This window comes from Xiphophorus couchianus, chromosome 22 (assembly GCF_001444195.1).
Source record: "Xiphophorus couchianus chromosome 22, X_couchianus-1.0, whole genome shotgun sequence".
Classification (NCBI taxonomy): Eukaryota; Metazoa; Chordata; class Actinopteri; order Cyprinodontiformes; family Poeciliidae; genus Xiphophorus; species Xiphophorus couchianus.
Genome location: NC_040249.1, coordinates 8,318,642 through 8,336,211, shown reverse-complemented (window position 1 = coordinate 8,336,211; position 17,570 = coordinate 8,318,642). Strand labels below are relative to the sequence as shown.

General features: G+C 38.2%; 1 protein-coding gene across 2 annotated transcripts in view; it reads left to right on the top strand.

Annotated features, from left to right (window-relative positions):
* adam12b (ADAM metallopeptidase domain 12b) overlaps nucleotides 1-17,570 on the top strand; it is a 90,917-nt gene that overhangs the window by 65,957 nt on the left and 7,390 nt on the right. The window contains exons 12-20 of one of the 2 annotated variants that reach the window (XM_028007798.1): nucleotides 2,496-2,673; nucleotides 5,104-5,193; nucleotides 6,178-6,373; nucleotides 6,465-6,573; nucleotides 6,982-7,180; nucleotides 10,211-10,288; nucleotides 12,707-12,815; nucleotides 12,990-13,176; nucleotides 16,882-16,990. In XM_028007798.1, the coding sequence (XP_027863599.1) occupies nucleotides 2,496-2,673; nucleotides 5,104-5,193; nucleotides 6,178-6,373; nucleotides 6,465-6,573; nucleotides 6,982-7,180; nucleotides 10,211-10,288; nucleotides 12,707-12,815; nucleotides 12,990-13,176; nucleotides 16,882-16,990 (1,255 nt within the window). The remainder of the gene's footprint in view (nucleotides 1-2,495; nucleotides 2,674-5,103; nucleotides 5,194-6,177; nucleotides 6,374-6,464; nucleotides 6,574-6,981; nucleotides 7,181-10,210; nucleotides 10,289-12,706; nucleotides 12,816-12,989; nucleotides 13,177-16,881; nucleotides 16,991-17,570) is intronic. The other variant, XM_028007799.1, reaches the window with a different exon arrangement.

Here is a 17,570-nt window from a genome sequence, read left to right as displayed (position 1 = left end):
AATGCTAATGAAATTTATACAATTTATATACTTACATATTTTCCCACTCAGCACAGTTTTAATATGCTGCTCCAACACAGAGATAACAAGGTTAGAAATGCTATATTTACATTATTACGTTATCCAAAGTGAACATGGCGTTATCACTTGTCTCTTTAGTTTTTATCTTCCTTGACAGCCAGTGTGTTGCCAAGATAGAATTATAATTCACCTCCTATTGCCTTATTATCTGAGTATAACAGGAAACTGTGGGAATTGTTAGCAAAACAATTCATTTGAGGGAATTAAGAATCAACTCATTAATATGCTAATTATTCTTAGGATGAGACTTCTGCTTGGTCTCATTGAAATTCAAAGTGATTAAAGCCTATGACATAACCTGAAGACTCTTTCTCCCAATGATCTAGATCATTTAAAAACCCCAAATGCAGAGAATAAAAAAATAGTGCTACAATGACCCCCATCAGCCTATATCTGATCTGAGATGCATCAGATGAACCTGTCCGAGTGAAGCAATTTGTCAGACCAGCAACACTGCTTGGTTGTCTTGAATAATTCTCACAAGAAGGATCAGCTCTTGGTCTATGGTCTCAAGTCTAATGTGACATGTAGTTGTTGGCTTTCACTGTCTAATACTAAATTATTCACAAAGGTTGGTGTAAATACTGCATGTTTTATAAGTTCAAAGTTAAAGGCCAATTAGTCCAACTACATAAAAAGGAAGAAATAATTTCAAAAGGTTCAGGATTACTCATCAGTCACTTGTTGGTAGGTGTGGCTCTTGGGATAATTAAGTTGCTAGTAATAATTTCAGTCTTTAAAGGTCTTTTTTTTCCTCCTTAATCCCTCTTTGTTTAGAGAAAATTGTTTTTGATGTTTCAAATATTGCATCTTCCAAGCCTTTGTCTCCATCTAGCTTACTCCCTCTATTAACAGTCAATTGTTCTCTGGCTGTCTGTGTTGAAATCTGCCCAACTCTCTGCAGCCAATTGGATAAGGTGTTTTTGCAGGAAAAACTTTGCAACCAAAGATTTACAAGGCAAGATCCCAAGCATACTCTCAAGTTTGCTACAAAGTGGCTTAAGGACAAAATGACCACATTTTGGAGTGAGCGTCAAAATTACATCCATAAAATGATGACGCTGAAATGGTGTGTCCAACCAAAGGAGGCTGACATACTTAACTAAATTACACCAGTTCTGTTTGTAGGAATGGACCAAAGTTCCAGCAAACTATTGTGAAAGTTTTTATGAGGATATCCAAAACAGAAAGCAATGAAAACATCCAGTCTGATTCAATATCAGTGAGAAAAAGAAGATAATCTATCTTTTATGGAATGTAACTGGTCACAGTTGAAAATGAAGTGATTCAATGATGCAAGCTGCCAGGATCTATACAGAAGAAAACTGACCTTGATGACTCTGCTGCAGCCGGGCAGAAAGGCACTGCAGTCACTCTTTAATGGTGAAACGGTAAATAGCTTACACTCCATCAAGCCCATAGGATCCCAGAATGATTCACACTACATTCAGTCTTTCAGTCGTTCACCCATTCACACACACCCCCACACACATTTTAAGAGAAACTTTAAGCTTTCTGTGGTCCTCTGCATTAATATGTGTCACCATCATCAGAGACCTTGTACTGTCTCGGTGGTCTCAAGTGGAAAAGCTCTTTATCTGTCTCTTTGCAGTTAGCTTGAGTGTGAAAAGTCCATGTCAGGACCTCAAATACCTGTTGCTATCCACACTCTCCTCTGGGGTCTGACTGACTGGAGGCGGCCATTTTCTCACTTCTTGTATTGTTCCTAGGCAACTCCTCTCTGACCTTTATTTGTATTATTTGAGCGATGTGTGATTCGAATGAAAGAGTAGAGTCGAGAAGAATATCAAAATTGTATCACTTTATTTCTTTAATTTGTTCCCCCAACAAATAAAATAGTTTTTTACCATTTTTTGTTTTCATTACCATTTCAAAAGGTTCTACCCACTAGTCATAATGTTTTTTTTTTCTATAAGAGTAGACTTTATTTTACTCCCACTTTAAATAAAAGATCAGTCAGCCTTGAAGAAAAGTGATATGGGAAAGACTCAAATTGGAAATTCTAAAGTATTCACATGTACATGGACTCATTCAGAAATCACCTTCATCCCCAATGACCCTGTTCAGAGAGCTGCTTAAATTGTTCTTGTCCAGCCAGATTACGACTCTTGTAAATGCAGCCGCTGGCAAAAATGAGCCATTTATGTTTTGTGTAGGACAGAAAATCCATTGAAGCACGCCTCATACAATGCCATCAGAACATTAAACTTGTGTGAAAAAGCCTCTTGAATGAGCAAATACTGTATGTCTGTCATTGTTGTAAAAGTTATCTCTATTCCTTATCTGTTCACCTTTTTGGGTCATTTTTCTATTGTCTACTGTCAAGCAAGATTAGCTTTATTAAGACCATATCTCTTTAGTTGTCTCACTCTTTTCCTCCTTTCATTTCTTAGGTATCCGTTCCCGACGGTGTTCAGCACCTGCAGCAAGAAGGACCTCGCAGCCAGTCTGGAGAAAGGTGTGGGCATGTGTTTGTACAACATGCCAGAGGTCAAGGTGCTTTATGGTGGACAGAAGTGCGGCAATGGCTACGTGGAGGAGGGAGAGGAGTGCGACTGCGGGGAGCCTGAGGTAAAGTTGACAACAAAAGGCTTCATCTTAACCCTCCTCAGTGGAAGGCATCAGACTCTTCGTCCGTGGTCATGCAGAGAAGCTCTAAGTGCAACTCAGTGCTCATAAGCATGTTCTGTGGCGGAGAAAGAAATGAATTTGAATTTGAAGTATTCGGATTTTGTGGGATAACCTAATCTTTGAGTAGTGGATTGTGAAAAGAAAGGAAAAAATACAAATTCCAGATAAAATTTTCATTGTGTGCACATGATACATTTGTATCTCCTTGCTCAGTATTTGTGGATTTTCAACTGCAAGTCATTTGGGGTATGTTCCTCCAACCTTTCCAGAGACCAATATTATTACAATATTTTTCTGCAAACCAGCTTAAGCTAAGTCGGATTGGTTGGAGAGTGTAAGTGAATGACAATTTGAAGTCTTGCCACAAATTTGCATTTGGATTTAGGTCTGCACTTTGACTGGGGGATTCTAACACGTGAATATGCTTAGATCTAAACCATTCCATTGGAGCTCTTGCGGTATTTCTAGGGTTATTGTCCTGCTAGAAAGCAGACTTCTGCTACTTCTACTTCTGATCTCAAGCCTTTTTTCAGCCTCTAACAGGTTTTCTTCTAGGATTGTCCTGTATTAAGGTCCATCAGTCTTTTCCGTCCTCTTCACAATTATGAACCACTTTGTTGGTCTATCACATACAAATCCCATTGAAATTCAAAAAGGTTTGTGGTTGTCATGTGACAAAAAGTGAAAAGTTCAATGGTTATGAATGTGTTTGTAAGGCATTGCAAATCTGTCATTTGCAGTTACCTGCTGTTGTCCTTTTCCATAGCTTTGACTAAACATAAGTCTGGGGGGAAAAAAACAATGCTTCTGGTTCTGCAAAGAATCAACTTGAAGCACTGAAAATCCCCTCTACCAAAGTTAACAACCTCAAACTCAAAACTCCCACCATCTCTGGAGAATGTTTTTGTAATTTGAAAGCACTAAATCATAATGAAGCCAAGAATATTCTACCAGAAACAAAGGGAAAACCCCACTGAGGTAGTGTTTTATTTTGTTTACATCTTGTTTTTCTTTGACCAGGTGCCCATGGTGAATTCATATGTTTGGAGGCTCATTAATCAAACTGCTGCCCGGCTGTGTGACAAAGCAAGCAAACAAGTTAAATGCAGTCGTAGCTTAAACTAGCTTTCTTTGGCTTTGCCTTCCAAACTCTGCAGCACACATCCATGCCCGCTGTCTTCCCGCTTGTGCACACTGCGGGTTTAAACCCTAATATAACCGAATCATACTCAGTGGAAATATTCTTATTTGTTACTGATTATTCTGGTTTTCTGAAAATAATCATTGTCCTTTATATTTAATTTGTATGTCTTTACATATAAATTAGAATGAGTAGATGAACAGAATCAGAGATGAGTTTGCTCTTTGCATGCTGCAGATCTGATACCAATTAACATTTAGCAGTTGTAGCTGCAGCCTTTCAGAAGATATAAAGAGTTGATTAAATATGAATCTGATAGATTTAAATAGCAGTTAGAAGCTAATGAATTTTAATACTTATCTTCCCCGCATCACGTACTCTTGAGAGACCACTATTGGTCTGTTACGCTGGAAGAGCATGAAGCTGAAATATAAAACTTGAAAGCTAACATGTAGATTTCCTGACGTTAACAAGATGTGATCGGTTCCTCTGGAGAGACGTGTCACTCTGTTGATTCTTTTAAACTACAAAGCTGCGTGGTCTTTTTGCTGGAGTCGAGGGCTGTTTGTTTATTTCCTCTCAAATGAAATTAGATTTTGCAATTTGGCTAAACTGAGCAGGATCCATGATTGTTTATGTACGCAGAGTAAGGAAACTCCATTGTTTAGAAATCAGTAGGTGGTATTTTACTGGAGTTGTTCTGTTTGACCACCAGCAAACCAGCATGTAGCTTAGACTTTCCGACCATACCTCAAAATGACCTCCCCGATGTCCCCACGTGGCTTGTTTGATCTGGCAACCCACAGAGGCCTGGAGATAAACAAGAAATCGAAAAAGCGAGACAAAGAGTAAACAGTCAGACTCATTAAACAGCATTGACAAATTAGAGAGTCAACAATTCATATGCCTTCATACGGAGGCAAGACAATGAACTCCTCACCTCTTTTTTTTCCTGTTATCTCTGCTGACTCGTTACAGAGGTCATAAAATAAAAAAAATGTCTAAACCTTCTTTTTCATCACTAGATAAGCTGAAAGTATTTGAGAACTGCCAAATCTAAAACACATGAGCTCCAGCTCTAAGATCTGAAGGTCAGGGTGGGAATCTGTGGACAGGAAGTGCTTTCCGATGACCCGGAGCGCTCCATCTGACAGGGACTGGCAAACCTCAGACCTGTGATCAGGACCACATGCTGTCAGCTGGTTTATTTTCTTTTCTCTGCACTCCAGGAATGCATGAACCCCTGCTGCAACGCCACCACATGCACCCTCAAAGGAGATGCTGTGTGCGCCCATGGGCAATGCTGTGAAGACTGCAAGGTAACGTGTTTTAGGTCTCCCTCCACGTTGGACCTTGTTTAACTTTCATTTCGACTAAAAGAAAATTCTTTGGATGGAAGAAAATTCTGAAAAGATGCATTTTGAAGGTGTCTGTAATTGACTTAATGTTCTCTCAAAATGTTTTTCACACACTCACAGTACTATAAATAAATTCAGTCGGCTATACACACATTCACATACTGCCTATAAAATATGACGCCTCATTAAATATTCAGTTCCTCGTAAAGAAATGTTTACATATTATTATTATTTAGAGTATTTTTACATATATGAATTTATCAGTTTAAACTACATTTTATCTCTGAGATGAAAAAACTTCATCTTTCACTGCCATGTGAAGGATGAAGTTATAATTCATCCCACAGTCGTGATATTACTTAGCAAAACGCACCATGCTTGTTTTCAGTCTCTGAACTGCATTCAACCTTTCATATTCAAATTAAGCAGGTCAGTCATGAGAGATATTGTTTGCATAAGCAAAGGTGTATTCAGAAATATAAACTTTATGATGGCAAACTGATGATTTGTGAAAGCAAAGATATAGACGCCTACATCAGCCACACAAAAGTGCTTCAGCCCACTATTGGATAGTTTTTACAAAACAGATGAAAAAGGCAAAGTCAGCTCTTCTATCCAACACTCTAGTGAACTAAAAAAATAGATTGAGATGTTTTTATTTTTTTCATACCAATACTCATTTTAATCATTTACAAATAAAAAAAAGTAGAGGCTCTGTCAAATTAGTTTTTCAACAAACTTCAAACTCTTCCTTTGTAACATTTTAGTCCAACGTGAAACAGATATTTGACGTCTCAAGATATTAAAAACTTAAAACACTCACTGACATGCTTTCACCTTTACCAAATATCATCCAAGCAGTGCTCTCAACAGCCATGAAGAGATAGACGAGGTCAGCAGGGTTTGGGTACGTGGAGTGGTTTACTGAACTGTACATGTCTGCAGCTCAAACTGGCCGGCACCATGTGCCGCGAGTCCAGCAACTCGTGCGACCTGCCCGAGTTCTGCACCGGATCCAGTCCGCACTGCCCAGCCAACGTTTACCTGCACGACGGACACGCTTGCCACAACGTAGACGGCTACTGCTACAACGGCATCTGCCAGACTCACGGGCAGCAGTGCATCACGCTGTGGGGACCAGGTGGAGCAAATGCTGCTAAAAGAAGCATGTCTGTATTCAAACCAAGTGATTCCTCATCAAAATATGGTGACTGTTTGTTTTTGTTTTGCAGGAGCTAAACCTGCTCCCGGGATTTGCTTCGAGAGAGTCAACTCTGCAGGGGATCCTTACGGGAACTGTGGGAAGGACTCCAGAGGCTCCTTTGCCAAATGTGACGCAAGGTAGGATTCTGTTGCCACACTCAGGAAGTGAAGGTAGAGAGAAATTGCTATGCAAAGCACAACGAAACCCGCTTTAAGTTGCATCATTTGCCATTATCCATTTGAAGCGAAGAACATGTGGTGTTCAAACATGGTGGAAAATTGCAATCTGTGAAAGATAGTACTAAAGAACTCTTTAAGAAATTATTTATGAATAATTTAATGCTGGATTGTCATCTAATTGTAATAAGACTGTTCTCCCTTCGGGGTAATTCTGTAATCAAGCTCCTTGTTAGTTGCTGTAACTGCATTAACGACGCCCAGTCGTCCTCCGCAGCGAGCTTTCATCCGTCTTCGCAGTTACTTCGGTTTGTCTGTGACTTGACAGACAAACAGTTCCTTACTCCATATTTCTGTGAATTCCTGCAGGGATGCAAAGTGTGGTAAAATTCAGTGCCAAGGTGGAGCAAACCGGCCAGTGATCGGCACAAACGCTGTCTCCATAGAAACCAATATCCCGCTACAGGAAGGAGGACGTATTCTGTGTCGGGGCACACACGTGTACCTGGGGGATGACATGCCAGACCCCGGGCTTGTTCTAGCGGGGACAAAGTGTGGAGACAACATGGTGAGCAACACGTATATGAAAAAAATAAAAAGAGGTCAGATTTGCACACCTCTGTTAAACTGCTGTGTGTCTGCCGTATGATTTAGTGGCGTGGAAAAACATTTCTGATGTTATGCTGCTGTGAATTTAGCAGTGAGGCATACAGATTTTCATCACCAGACTCTAACCAGGGCTTGGACATATCCTAATGTTCTCCTCATGAGCCTTCCAGCTCTCACTGATAAAAAAAAATGTGTATGTCACCGTTGTTTCATTTTCCTGATTATATTGTTTCATATGCTGTTGTGACTCCATATCAAACAGTAAACCGTTTTAAGCATGACCTTCAATGAATAAACAGCCTTTTTAGTGATTAGAGTAAAATCTCAATTAATTAACTTGTAATCGTTTATCTCTTTTGACTTTTGTCTCATTTATTCAAATAAGAAGCCTCATTAATTGCCGCAAAGTGTTTTATTTATGTCTAAACAAGGAAAAGTCCGATCAGTGGATCTCTTATTTTGTTCTCAGAACTCCATTATCTCCAGTGGAGTGTTTGTAGAGCTGAATCGCTGTCATAAAAGAAGAATTTGTGTACTTCTCTAGTATCAATTCAGGCACTGAGGAGGTTTGAGAACAGAGAAGAGCATCTAATAAAGTTAACTCCTGAGTGGATTCGGTGATTTATTTGTACACTTTGTGCTTCTGCCTGAGCCAGCTCTACAGTGGAATCAGTTATTTTATTAGCTGTGCCTCCCAACCTCTTCTCTTGAGCCAAGGGCCCTGGGACAAAACTATTTACCTCTTCATTAGCTCTACAAAAGAGTGCAAATGACATGCAGCTCAAACCCCTCCTCCCCACCACAGCTTGGAGTCTATCTTCTAAAGAAAAAAGAAAAAAGGTTTTTGTAATTTTGAATGAACATTTAAGAGCCAGAGTATGAAAATGGTTAGAAAAGGCTATTCAAATGTTGAGTTGATGCAGGAATATTCCACCTGAAACTTTGCACACGCTGTCACGTTCAGGTACTAAAGCGTCAGTAACTGAACAGTAATTCTAAAATTCTTTAGTGATTTTAAAAGTGCAATTATAATCATTGAAGAACCAAGTGAAAGAGTTTCATGGTCAGTTCATTCAAACCAGCGCTCTCGTAGTTGGTGTTTAGCTGCTTTTGTCCTCTTTATGCAGGAAATGGCCATCAAGCAGACCAGCTCGTCTCCTGGTTACTGACTCCCAAGTCATGAATTTGCATGACCCATTATTTAGAAATTTTAATGGTCTGGAGGTGTGTGTTTGACGTCCTTGTTCTTTTAGAAAGGTTTTTGTGCTTTTTTCAAATCAGTCAGAGGATTAGGCTGACGGTACACATCCTGCTGTTCTGCGGTAATTTGGGGAAAATAGGAGCTGAACATTGCTCACCTTAATGCAGGTCTTATTGTCATTATTCACTGGGATGTTTCTTTGTTCTTGAAAAATTTGCAGCATTTTGCAACTGTTGTTTCTTTTGTGGCTTACTACTCAATTTAATCACTTCAGGTTACCTCTAAAATAACCTTTAGTGAAAATTATTTTATGGATTGACTCTTCTGTCAGTCCATAAAATTGTAACATTAATTCAAATTCCTCTTTTATTTAATTCATGGAAAGCATCTGTACCCCTTAAACATTATTTACATTACAGATATTAATTTCAATGTATTTTATTGGAACTTTACCAGTCAAAGTACTAGATCACAATGATGAGAAAGTAAAGGGATACATAATATATCATAGTGTATATAAAAATCTGAAAAGTGAGTGCACCGAGCAGCAAGTCCTTTGTGACTTGATGTTATGTCAGACTCGCAATCTAGAGACTGAACTTTTTTTTTGTCCATTCTTCACTGCAAAATTCCTCAGCATCTATTAAGTTGGATGGAGGACATCAGTGCACATTAGTTTGTTACCATTGCCACAGATTCTGAATTGCCTTTCGGTTAAGACCTTGACTGAGACATTCTGACTCAAGAATAAGCTTTGATCTAAAACATCCCATTGTAGCTCAGCCTTTATCTTTATGATTACGGTCCTGCTGTAAGGTGAACCTCCCCCCAGGTCAAAAGACAAATTGCAGCATCTAACAAATTTTCTTCGAGGGATATCTGATATTTTGCTCCTTTCATCTTCTGCTCTGTCTTCGCTGACCAGCTTTCCTGTAGCTGTTGAAGAGAAGCATGCTTCACCTTGTGTTCATTTCCCTCCACATATTTTTGCTCTTTTCTGTGCAAGTCAGAAAGTTACCGTTTGGTCGCGTCTGAGCAGAACAACCTAAGTTTGTTTGGTCTCCCACACAGCATGTAGGAAAGTCCACAAAGGACCTCCTTGGCTTTCTTTTTAAAAAATACCTTTATTCATATCACTCTTTCATAAAGCTCAGGATTACAGACAAAACATGTAATAGTTGATCTGTTGACAGATTCTCCAAACTGAGCTGTGAATCCCTGCAGCTCATCCAGAGCTACAGTCTCTGGCTTGTCAGTTTAGTGGATGTTGCTGTAGGTTTTCATCTAAAGTCGTACTTTTTCAATTAAGCAACGACCTATTTGATCTTCAAACCTTAGGAAATAGTTCTCTAATTTAAGTCTGTTTTAAATTTCTCCACCCGGGTGGACACGATTTATAAATTATGTGACTTTTAAGGCAGTTGGTTGTGCTTTTATTTTTTTATTTTGGGGTATCAGAGTAAGGAGTTCTGAATACAAATGCTCACTTTATTTTCATTTAAACATTTCCATGTATCCCCTGATTCCATTGAGGTTAATAGTTTCAGTGTATAAAAACATGGATACGTCTGCAGAAAACTATCGCATTTTGATGAATTAATTCATAGTTAATACAAGTCAACAGGAACATGTTTGTGCTACCTCTGTAAAAACAAAAAAATGTTTTAGCCATGTTTTGCTACTTTATTACACAGCTGTCCTCACCCAGAACATACAGTCATTTCTCCTTCACTGAGGTTTGCAGTCTAGTTCCTCTGAAAATGTCTAATGTTGCTTTTCTCTTCATAGGTGTGCTTGAACCGGCAGTGTCAGAATGTCAGCGTCTTTGGCGTCGTCGAGTGCTCCGGGAAATGCAATGGACGAGGGGTGAGTACAAAGTACCTTTTAGCGTAGCGCTTAGTGTTAAATTATGTAATATAGCGGTGCTCGCAAGCCCGAGGAGGGACTGTGTATTAATCTGTTCACATTTACCAAAGAGCCACACAATCAGGTAAGCTCCGTCTCTACATTGTAATTGTAAATAATAAAAGAGTAGCGGTGCATTTGCAATGCAGCCTGCTCAATCAGTCTTCATTGTTCCGCCGATGTTAGCTTGGTTGAATTCAAGCACAAACACTTTCACTTCAAGTGTTTTCCGCCTTTTTTTAACTGCACAAGAAAGGAAACAGGAACAGTAAATCAGTCGCACTATATCCCCCCCCCCGAAACGATTACCTTTATTCCTCTCAGCATCTCTTCTCAATAATTCAACAAAGGACACTTTCATGTTTTATGTACTCTGTTGTTTAGAGCTGTAATTGCTGCATTCGCCACAGGCCGTTCTGACCGCTCATCTTTACCCTCCATTAAGTCAAGGGGGCCAGTGAGAAATCAAAACTTTTGCCTTGTTCATTCCCCTGTGTCGTTTATTAAACCTTTCTACAACATAAAAGCCAATCAATAAGAAACTCTTATTCTCCGCAAAAAGATAAATAGAATTCCCTCTGCAAGAATATTTAAAGCAATAAAATGGTCTCATGTATCTTTCCTCTGGCAGGAACAAATGCAAAAAATAAATAAATTGACAATGTGGTGTGGTGTATGACGGGAAAGGAGGAATTATCTACTTTTTTTTTTTTTATTTACTTTCCTTTTCTTGGAAGAGATTTGATAAACTTTAATGAAGCCAATTTGATTTCATTAAAGTAGATTTAAACACGGTTTAAATCTAAAACAGATGTTATCTAATTTTTATTACAAGGTATTCTATCTTGGATAGATCTGACATATGTAGCCTGCTCATTATGTGCTTAAATGCTGTGCTCCTAAGTGAGTCTCATCGTAATTTTATTTAGTACATAAAATACTTTAGATACTACAAATCACTTTATTTACATAAAAATTAAATTACATTAAATGTCTTTGGAATATGTGGTAGTTTTAGCAAAAAAGATTTCTCTCCAACATGCTAAATTTGATTCGGTGCTCGCTCATGTCAGCTGCATTTCTCTTCTAGCAAACGTACAATGAAATCCCCTCCAAGCGCCTCTTAACCCTATCACCTAGTGGATATGGTGCTATATGCCGGAGGCAAGGGAGACACTCAGGCTGTGCATCTGTGCTAAATGTAAATACTCCACTACACATCTGCTTTGCTGTCTTCTCCTCTGTTCTCCCTCGTACTGACAGCTGCATTTTAATGCCTCTCTGGAGAATCCACTTGGATAAAATACTTTGACCAGAAACCCGAGGCAAGAGCTGGATGGGCTCTTACACACTTTTAACAGTGTCTTGCAAAAAGTACTCAATTTGTATTCCTGGAATGTTTTCACATTTTGTTACCCTGCAACCAAAAGCTAATTGGATTTTGAGATAGTACAACAAAAAAGTAGGCCATACCTATGATGTTCAGAAAAAAAAACAGGTTTTATTTTATTTTATTTTATTTTTTGCAGATAAAAAGTGTATGCCACCTCATTTACATTTGATTCTGCTTCAACACACCCCAAATGGCTGAAGTCCCTCCTCAGTGTGCAGTCAAGTGCTACTTAGTCCTGTTAATTATTCACTTGAGGTGTGTTGAAGGACACACAACTCTTCAAGGACTGGAGTTTAGGACCTCAGATGGAAACCGTTCTGTTGAAGTTCTGTAGTTTTACAGGTGCTGCCATCCGCTCCAGGGTTTTTTTGGGGGTTTTTTGCAGCGTCTTACAGATTTTCTCCCAGGATTTCCCTCTACTGTTGAAACCAAATACATTTACATACATTGACTAAAAAGAAGTGCATGTTTTCTCATTGTCTAAAAGTTAAATCAAGCCAAACGTCTTCAGAATGTTAAGTTAAAATCACCAAAATTATTGCTATTTACTAAATGCCAGAAAAGTTATCAACAACATTTTTTTAGGGATTTTTTTTTTAAATTAAGAAGTTTTCGTGCAGACTAATTACTATCTCTTTAAACAACAGGAGAAAACCTACATGATTATGTCATCCTATAGATTAGCTGACATATCTGAGCTAATTGGATTTCTTGCTTGATATAGTCCCCTATTAATCTCCTTCCATTACATAATCTTGCCCTACTTTGTTTTGATCTGTCACATAAAGTACCAATAAAACACATTCAAGTTTCAGACCTTAATATGATAAAAGTACAAAAAATACAGATGCAAATACATTCAGCGGGTATTACAACTTTTGGGATTGCAACGATTACAAGATGTGTTGATTTTCTGTTCATTTCTGAAGGCAATCAAAATGACTAAGTGTAATGTATAGTGTAATAAATATCCATCACTCTTGCAGGTGTGCAACAACAAGAAGAACTGCCACTGTGAAGCGCAGTGGGCTCCTCCGTTGTGCAAGGAACCTGGCTTCGGCGGGAGCATTGACAGCGGGCCAATGAGACTGGCAGGTAGAGTGGGCGATTTAATGTCTGCCTTTGCTCATGTATGCATGATCACAAGAACATTTTCAACAAAATATGACAGACAGACAGATAGATAGATGTGCAAAAAGTATGTTGTAGTTGTTGTGCTCATTATCTAGCTGTAACAGCTGTATCTCCTGTCATTGTTCTGTGCTGTAGATGTGCGTGTGTGTGTATTAATGTGCGTGTTGTCGTATATGGCATCAGCCGACAGTGTGCTCATTACCGTGGTGGTCCTGGTCACCCTGGTTAGTCTGCTGGTGGCCACAGTGACCATCTTTCTGAAGAGGAAAACTCTGCTGCGTCTGTTCTTCAGCCACAAAAAGACCACTCTGGAAAAACTCAGGTAATGCCTTTCAGACAAAAAAAAAATATACCACACTATGCCATTTTTATTTATAGAGATCTTCAAGGAAAATACAGCTGTAATTTTGAATGTAAATTTGAAACTTGAATTCAAATTTACATCCAAAATTTCTTAATTAATCCCAGAGGGAAATTAAATAACTCATAATGTAATGGTAAAGTTTGACCCAAGTCATACATTTTAAAAGAGAGTTATCCCTGATACTGACCATATGTGTGTAAACTTTTGAATTCGAGGAGAGTTACCAAATCATTTCTAAGAAAATTTTTTACCAAGTTTTCTGGCATTTAACAAATAGAAATAATTTTGGTAATTCTAACTAAAGTAAAACAAGAAAAGTTTGGTCTGGTTTAACTTCAGACAGCGTGAAAAAAATATGTATGTCTTTTTATTCATTGTATGTAAATATGTGATTTCAACTGTGTGAGTACCAGCTAAAAGATGTGCAGCAGCGTTTTAAACCAACTTAAGACGGGGGAGCAAAAAAGAATGACTTACGCCAACATTAGGTCCATTACTGTAATCTTAGCAGTACGGAAAAAGGAAGATTGGATCAGTGTTTCAAAGAGCTGCCTGCACAGAAGAAAAATCCTCTTCTTCCAACCGCCTCAAGAGATGAAAGCAGGACTTTTCAAGTGCTCCAATTGTCCAATTTCAAATGTCTGTCTAACTCAAAGCACAAATTGGTAACAGTTGGTCTAAGCTGTCAGATGTAGCAAATCAACAGTGGATGATTCACAGGGGACACTATCTGTTTCTGTTTTTTTTTCTTTCCAACGTATTAAACTTCTGGATGAGTGAAGAACAAGTAAAAGTAAAGAAGGCATTAATATCAAACAGATTATCTTGATTTTTTTTTTTCGTGTTGAAGTTGGTCATTTTTTTATAAGCCTTTAACTTAATTTGCATTGCTTACTTAAAATACAGTTGTTCCCTATCTAAACTGTTAAGTAACTACATTGAATATTAATATTACTAAATGAAATAGTTATTTGGAATATTTTTCTGGGGATCAGGGGATCGTCTGCAATATGAAGCAGATAAAAGATGGTCAGCTTCTTAACTTTTCTATTATGTCACATGTTTCTTTCACATAAAAACATTCATGCATTTATGACTTGCACTAGTCAAATATGGATCTTTTTTATTGTTTTAATTCATTGTATGATGAGAAATTAGGGTGTTTTTGGTTATTATCACATTGTTTGCTTATTCTCAAAATGTAGTTTAATACAAAACCAGCATCAGACTTTATGCAATGTGATCTAACAGTAGCTGCAATGAGATAGTTCCCTACATTTGTATTTTGAAGTTCCTAAAAAAATAATGCTTCTTTTGATATTGTATACAAACAGCAGCATTTAGATTTTAAGGTGGAGCAGGCTGATTGTTTCACTAGGTTCACTGGCTTTTTTATGGCCACTGCATTGCCTGATGTAAAAGGATAGGTGATGAGAAAAGAGTTTATCGTACAAAGAAAAAGGAAGGCCAAAGCAATCAACATGTATCATTATCTGGCAACAACGTTGGCAGGAAGTTCATCATACTTAAATCCAGTTACAGACTTCCTTCCTTTAAGAATGCATTTTGAGACGAAAGTAATCCTGTACTGTTTGTCATACATATTTTTTTTATTAGTTTCTCTTACCAATAAGCAGAAAGTTCAGCATATGTGCCATACTTAAATCCATATGGGCCTGAATATAAATACCCACCCACTGCAGCTGCAAAGACACCCAACATTCACACAGCTGCAGTGGGAATGTTGAACTTAACGTCAACAGGCAACCAGCAATTTGACTGTATAAGATTAGGATTGTTCCCCCTTACTTGTGTTGCAGTAAAATCTCACACTAAAAAATGCAAAAAGTTAAACAATTAATTGAGGACGTTTTTATTGGCGGGGGAAGAGGGATCATAATTTTCAACATAATCACCAGGTCCAGCATAAAAAATGTAACTAAGCCATTTTTATATTCATACTTTACTGTTTTAGTCTAAGATAAGTTTATTTGTATGGCACCATTCACACGCAAGTTAATTCAAAGTGCTTCACCAGAAATTAGAGGACAATTACATAAACTACTCAAAATACATTAATAAAAAAGACAGTAAAATGTGATATCCCAGGAAAGGAAATACATTTTAAAGTTGCATGCTGTAATTCAATAACACTAATGGACTGTAGTCAAGTAGTCAAACAGAAATAAAAAGTTGCATGTCCTCAGCATAGATATTAAAAGACATGAATGACTCCACAGTCTGAGGTAGGGGGATGATGAAGATGTTAAATAAAAGTGGCACAATATCCATCCATCCATCCATTTTCTGTTCACCCTTGTCCCTAATGGGGTCGGGAGGGTTGCTGGTGCCTATCTCCAGCTACGTTCCGGGCGAGAGGCGGGGTACACCCCGGACAGGTCGCCAGTCTGTCGCAGGGCGTGGCACAATATGAATATGATTTTTGTTTGGTCGTGCTTAGAATTGTTCGATGACACAAAGTGGTCTTTGTTTGCCAAATGATATCTGTAAAAGTTTATCATCGCCATCCATTTGTCCAGTCTGTAAATCAGGAGATTACTTTTGGATATTTTATTACTGAATCAACCCCAAGTTCTTTATTCCAGGCGAGACCAGACACGAGTTGTATTTGTTCACCCAACCTTGACAAATAAAGAGATGAGGTTATGGTTATCTAAGCATGCAGCAATGTGTGTATGAGTAGATAATATTAATTGAGCAAAGACACAAAATCATCCATACATAACATTATGATGAAATTTTGATGCAGACATACATCATTTAGAACTTTTACCAATTCATCCCGACCAGATTGTCCTAGAACTTTTAATTAGTAATCCATTTCCCATTGGGTGTACATATGAGATGACACAGAAGCCATTTTGTCTTATTCACCTTTGAAAATGGGTTAGATGAGAGAACATGACATTCAAGTAAGGCAGATAATCTCCACAAGTCAGAAAATACTAGCAAGAAAAGAGCTACTTGCTGCAGCTTAAGACATTACTCAATATCACCGATATTGACCTAACCCTACCCATATCGTGTTTCTATAGGAAAATGGATTCACACCTACATTTTCAGAAAAAAATGGAAAATTACCAACACTTTTTTCCTCACTGATTTAAAACTACCGAAGGACTGATCAGGCTTTTACTAGCTGATGCCAATGTCCAGTTTTCTCACATTAAACAGCCATATTTGACAAACATTGAAGAAGACACACAGCGAAGGTTTCCTGATAGAGATTATAGACAAATAATTATGTTGTTTATGTTGCTTTAGTCAAACCGTGTGTATGTATGCGTGGGGGTGGGCGGTGGCGTGGGTGTGTGTGTGTGTGTGTGTGTGTGTGTGTGTGTGTGTGTGTGTGTAACAGGTCACTATGACCCGAAAAGTAGAAAGGTACTCAAAAATACCGAGAAGTGTTTACTTCACAAGATTGAGTTTTTTACCAAAACAGCACTATATAAACTGCTGTTCATTGATGCATTTACAAAATAAAAAATAAATCAGATTTTTTCCATCTCCTAAGAGTCTGTTCAAATTAAAAGATAGTGCAAACATTTGCAATTTGAAAATATTTTAAATGGGAAAGGAATTTCATCCAAACATACATCGAATGTATGACAAAATGTTTGTCAATTTCTTTTCTCCTCCAAGATCCGTGGAGGCAACCAGACCAACCAGCCCCATCAAGACTGAGTCCAGGTACAGACCCACACCACAGCGCAAGCCTCCACCCAAACCTTCTACAGCCAATATTTATAAGGTGAGTCACTTACTCTGTTTATTCACCTAATTACTGTATCTGACCGTGTGGCTGAGGATATTTTTAACTTTTTGATAACTTTTCGTTAGTGCTCTTCGATAACTTGCATCCAAAACTAATTTCTGAGTCTTATTGCTTCGGGGCTTGTTGATCAAATAAGATCACAGCAAGCTGGAAAATTGATTCAGCCTCACCATATCTCGGGAAGGTGGAAATATTAATTACAGTGTTGTTGTTGACAGGACATGGCCAAACTGTAATTGAGAGATGGCGTCACAGAAATGAGATGTAGGATGTCGAAACTCGAACCCCTTTAATGTTTGTGATTTCTTTTTCCTGCGAGGGGAGCACAGTTGATTGATTCAGGCAGTGGAGGAAAATAGGGTTTGATTTGTTTGCTGAAAATGATAAGCACAGAGGGAGATTACCTATTGTTGTGTTTGTGCCTCAAAATAAAGGAGTGGACATTTATATGCATGAGTGTGCATTGATCTGATATGAGTTTGTGCTCGCCTCCATTGGCAACCGCTGAGAATGAAACTTCTATCCAACGTCATAATCAAGTATAGAAGTTCATCCA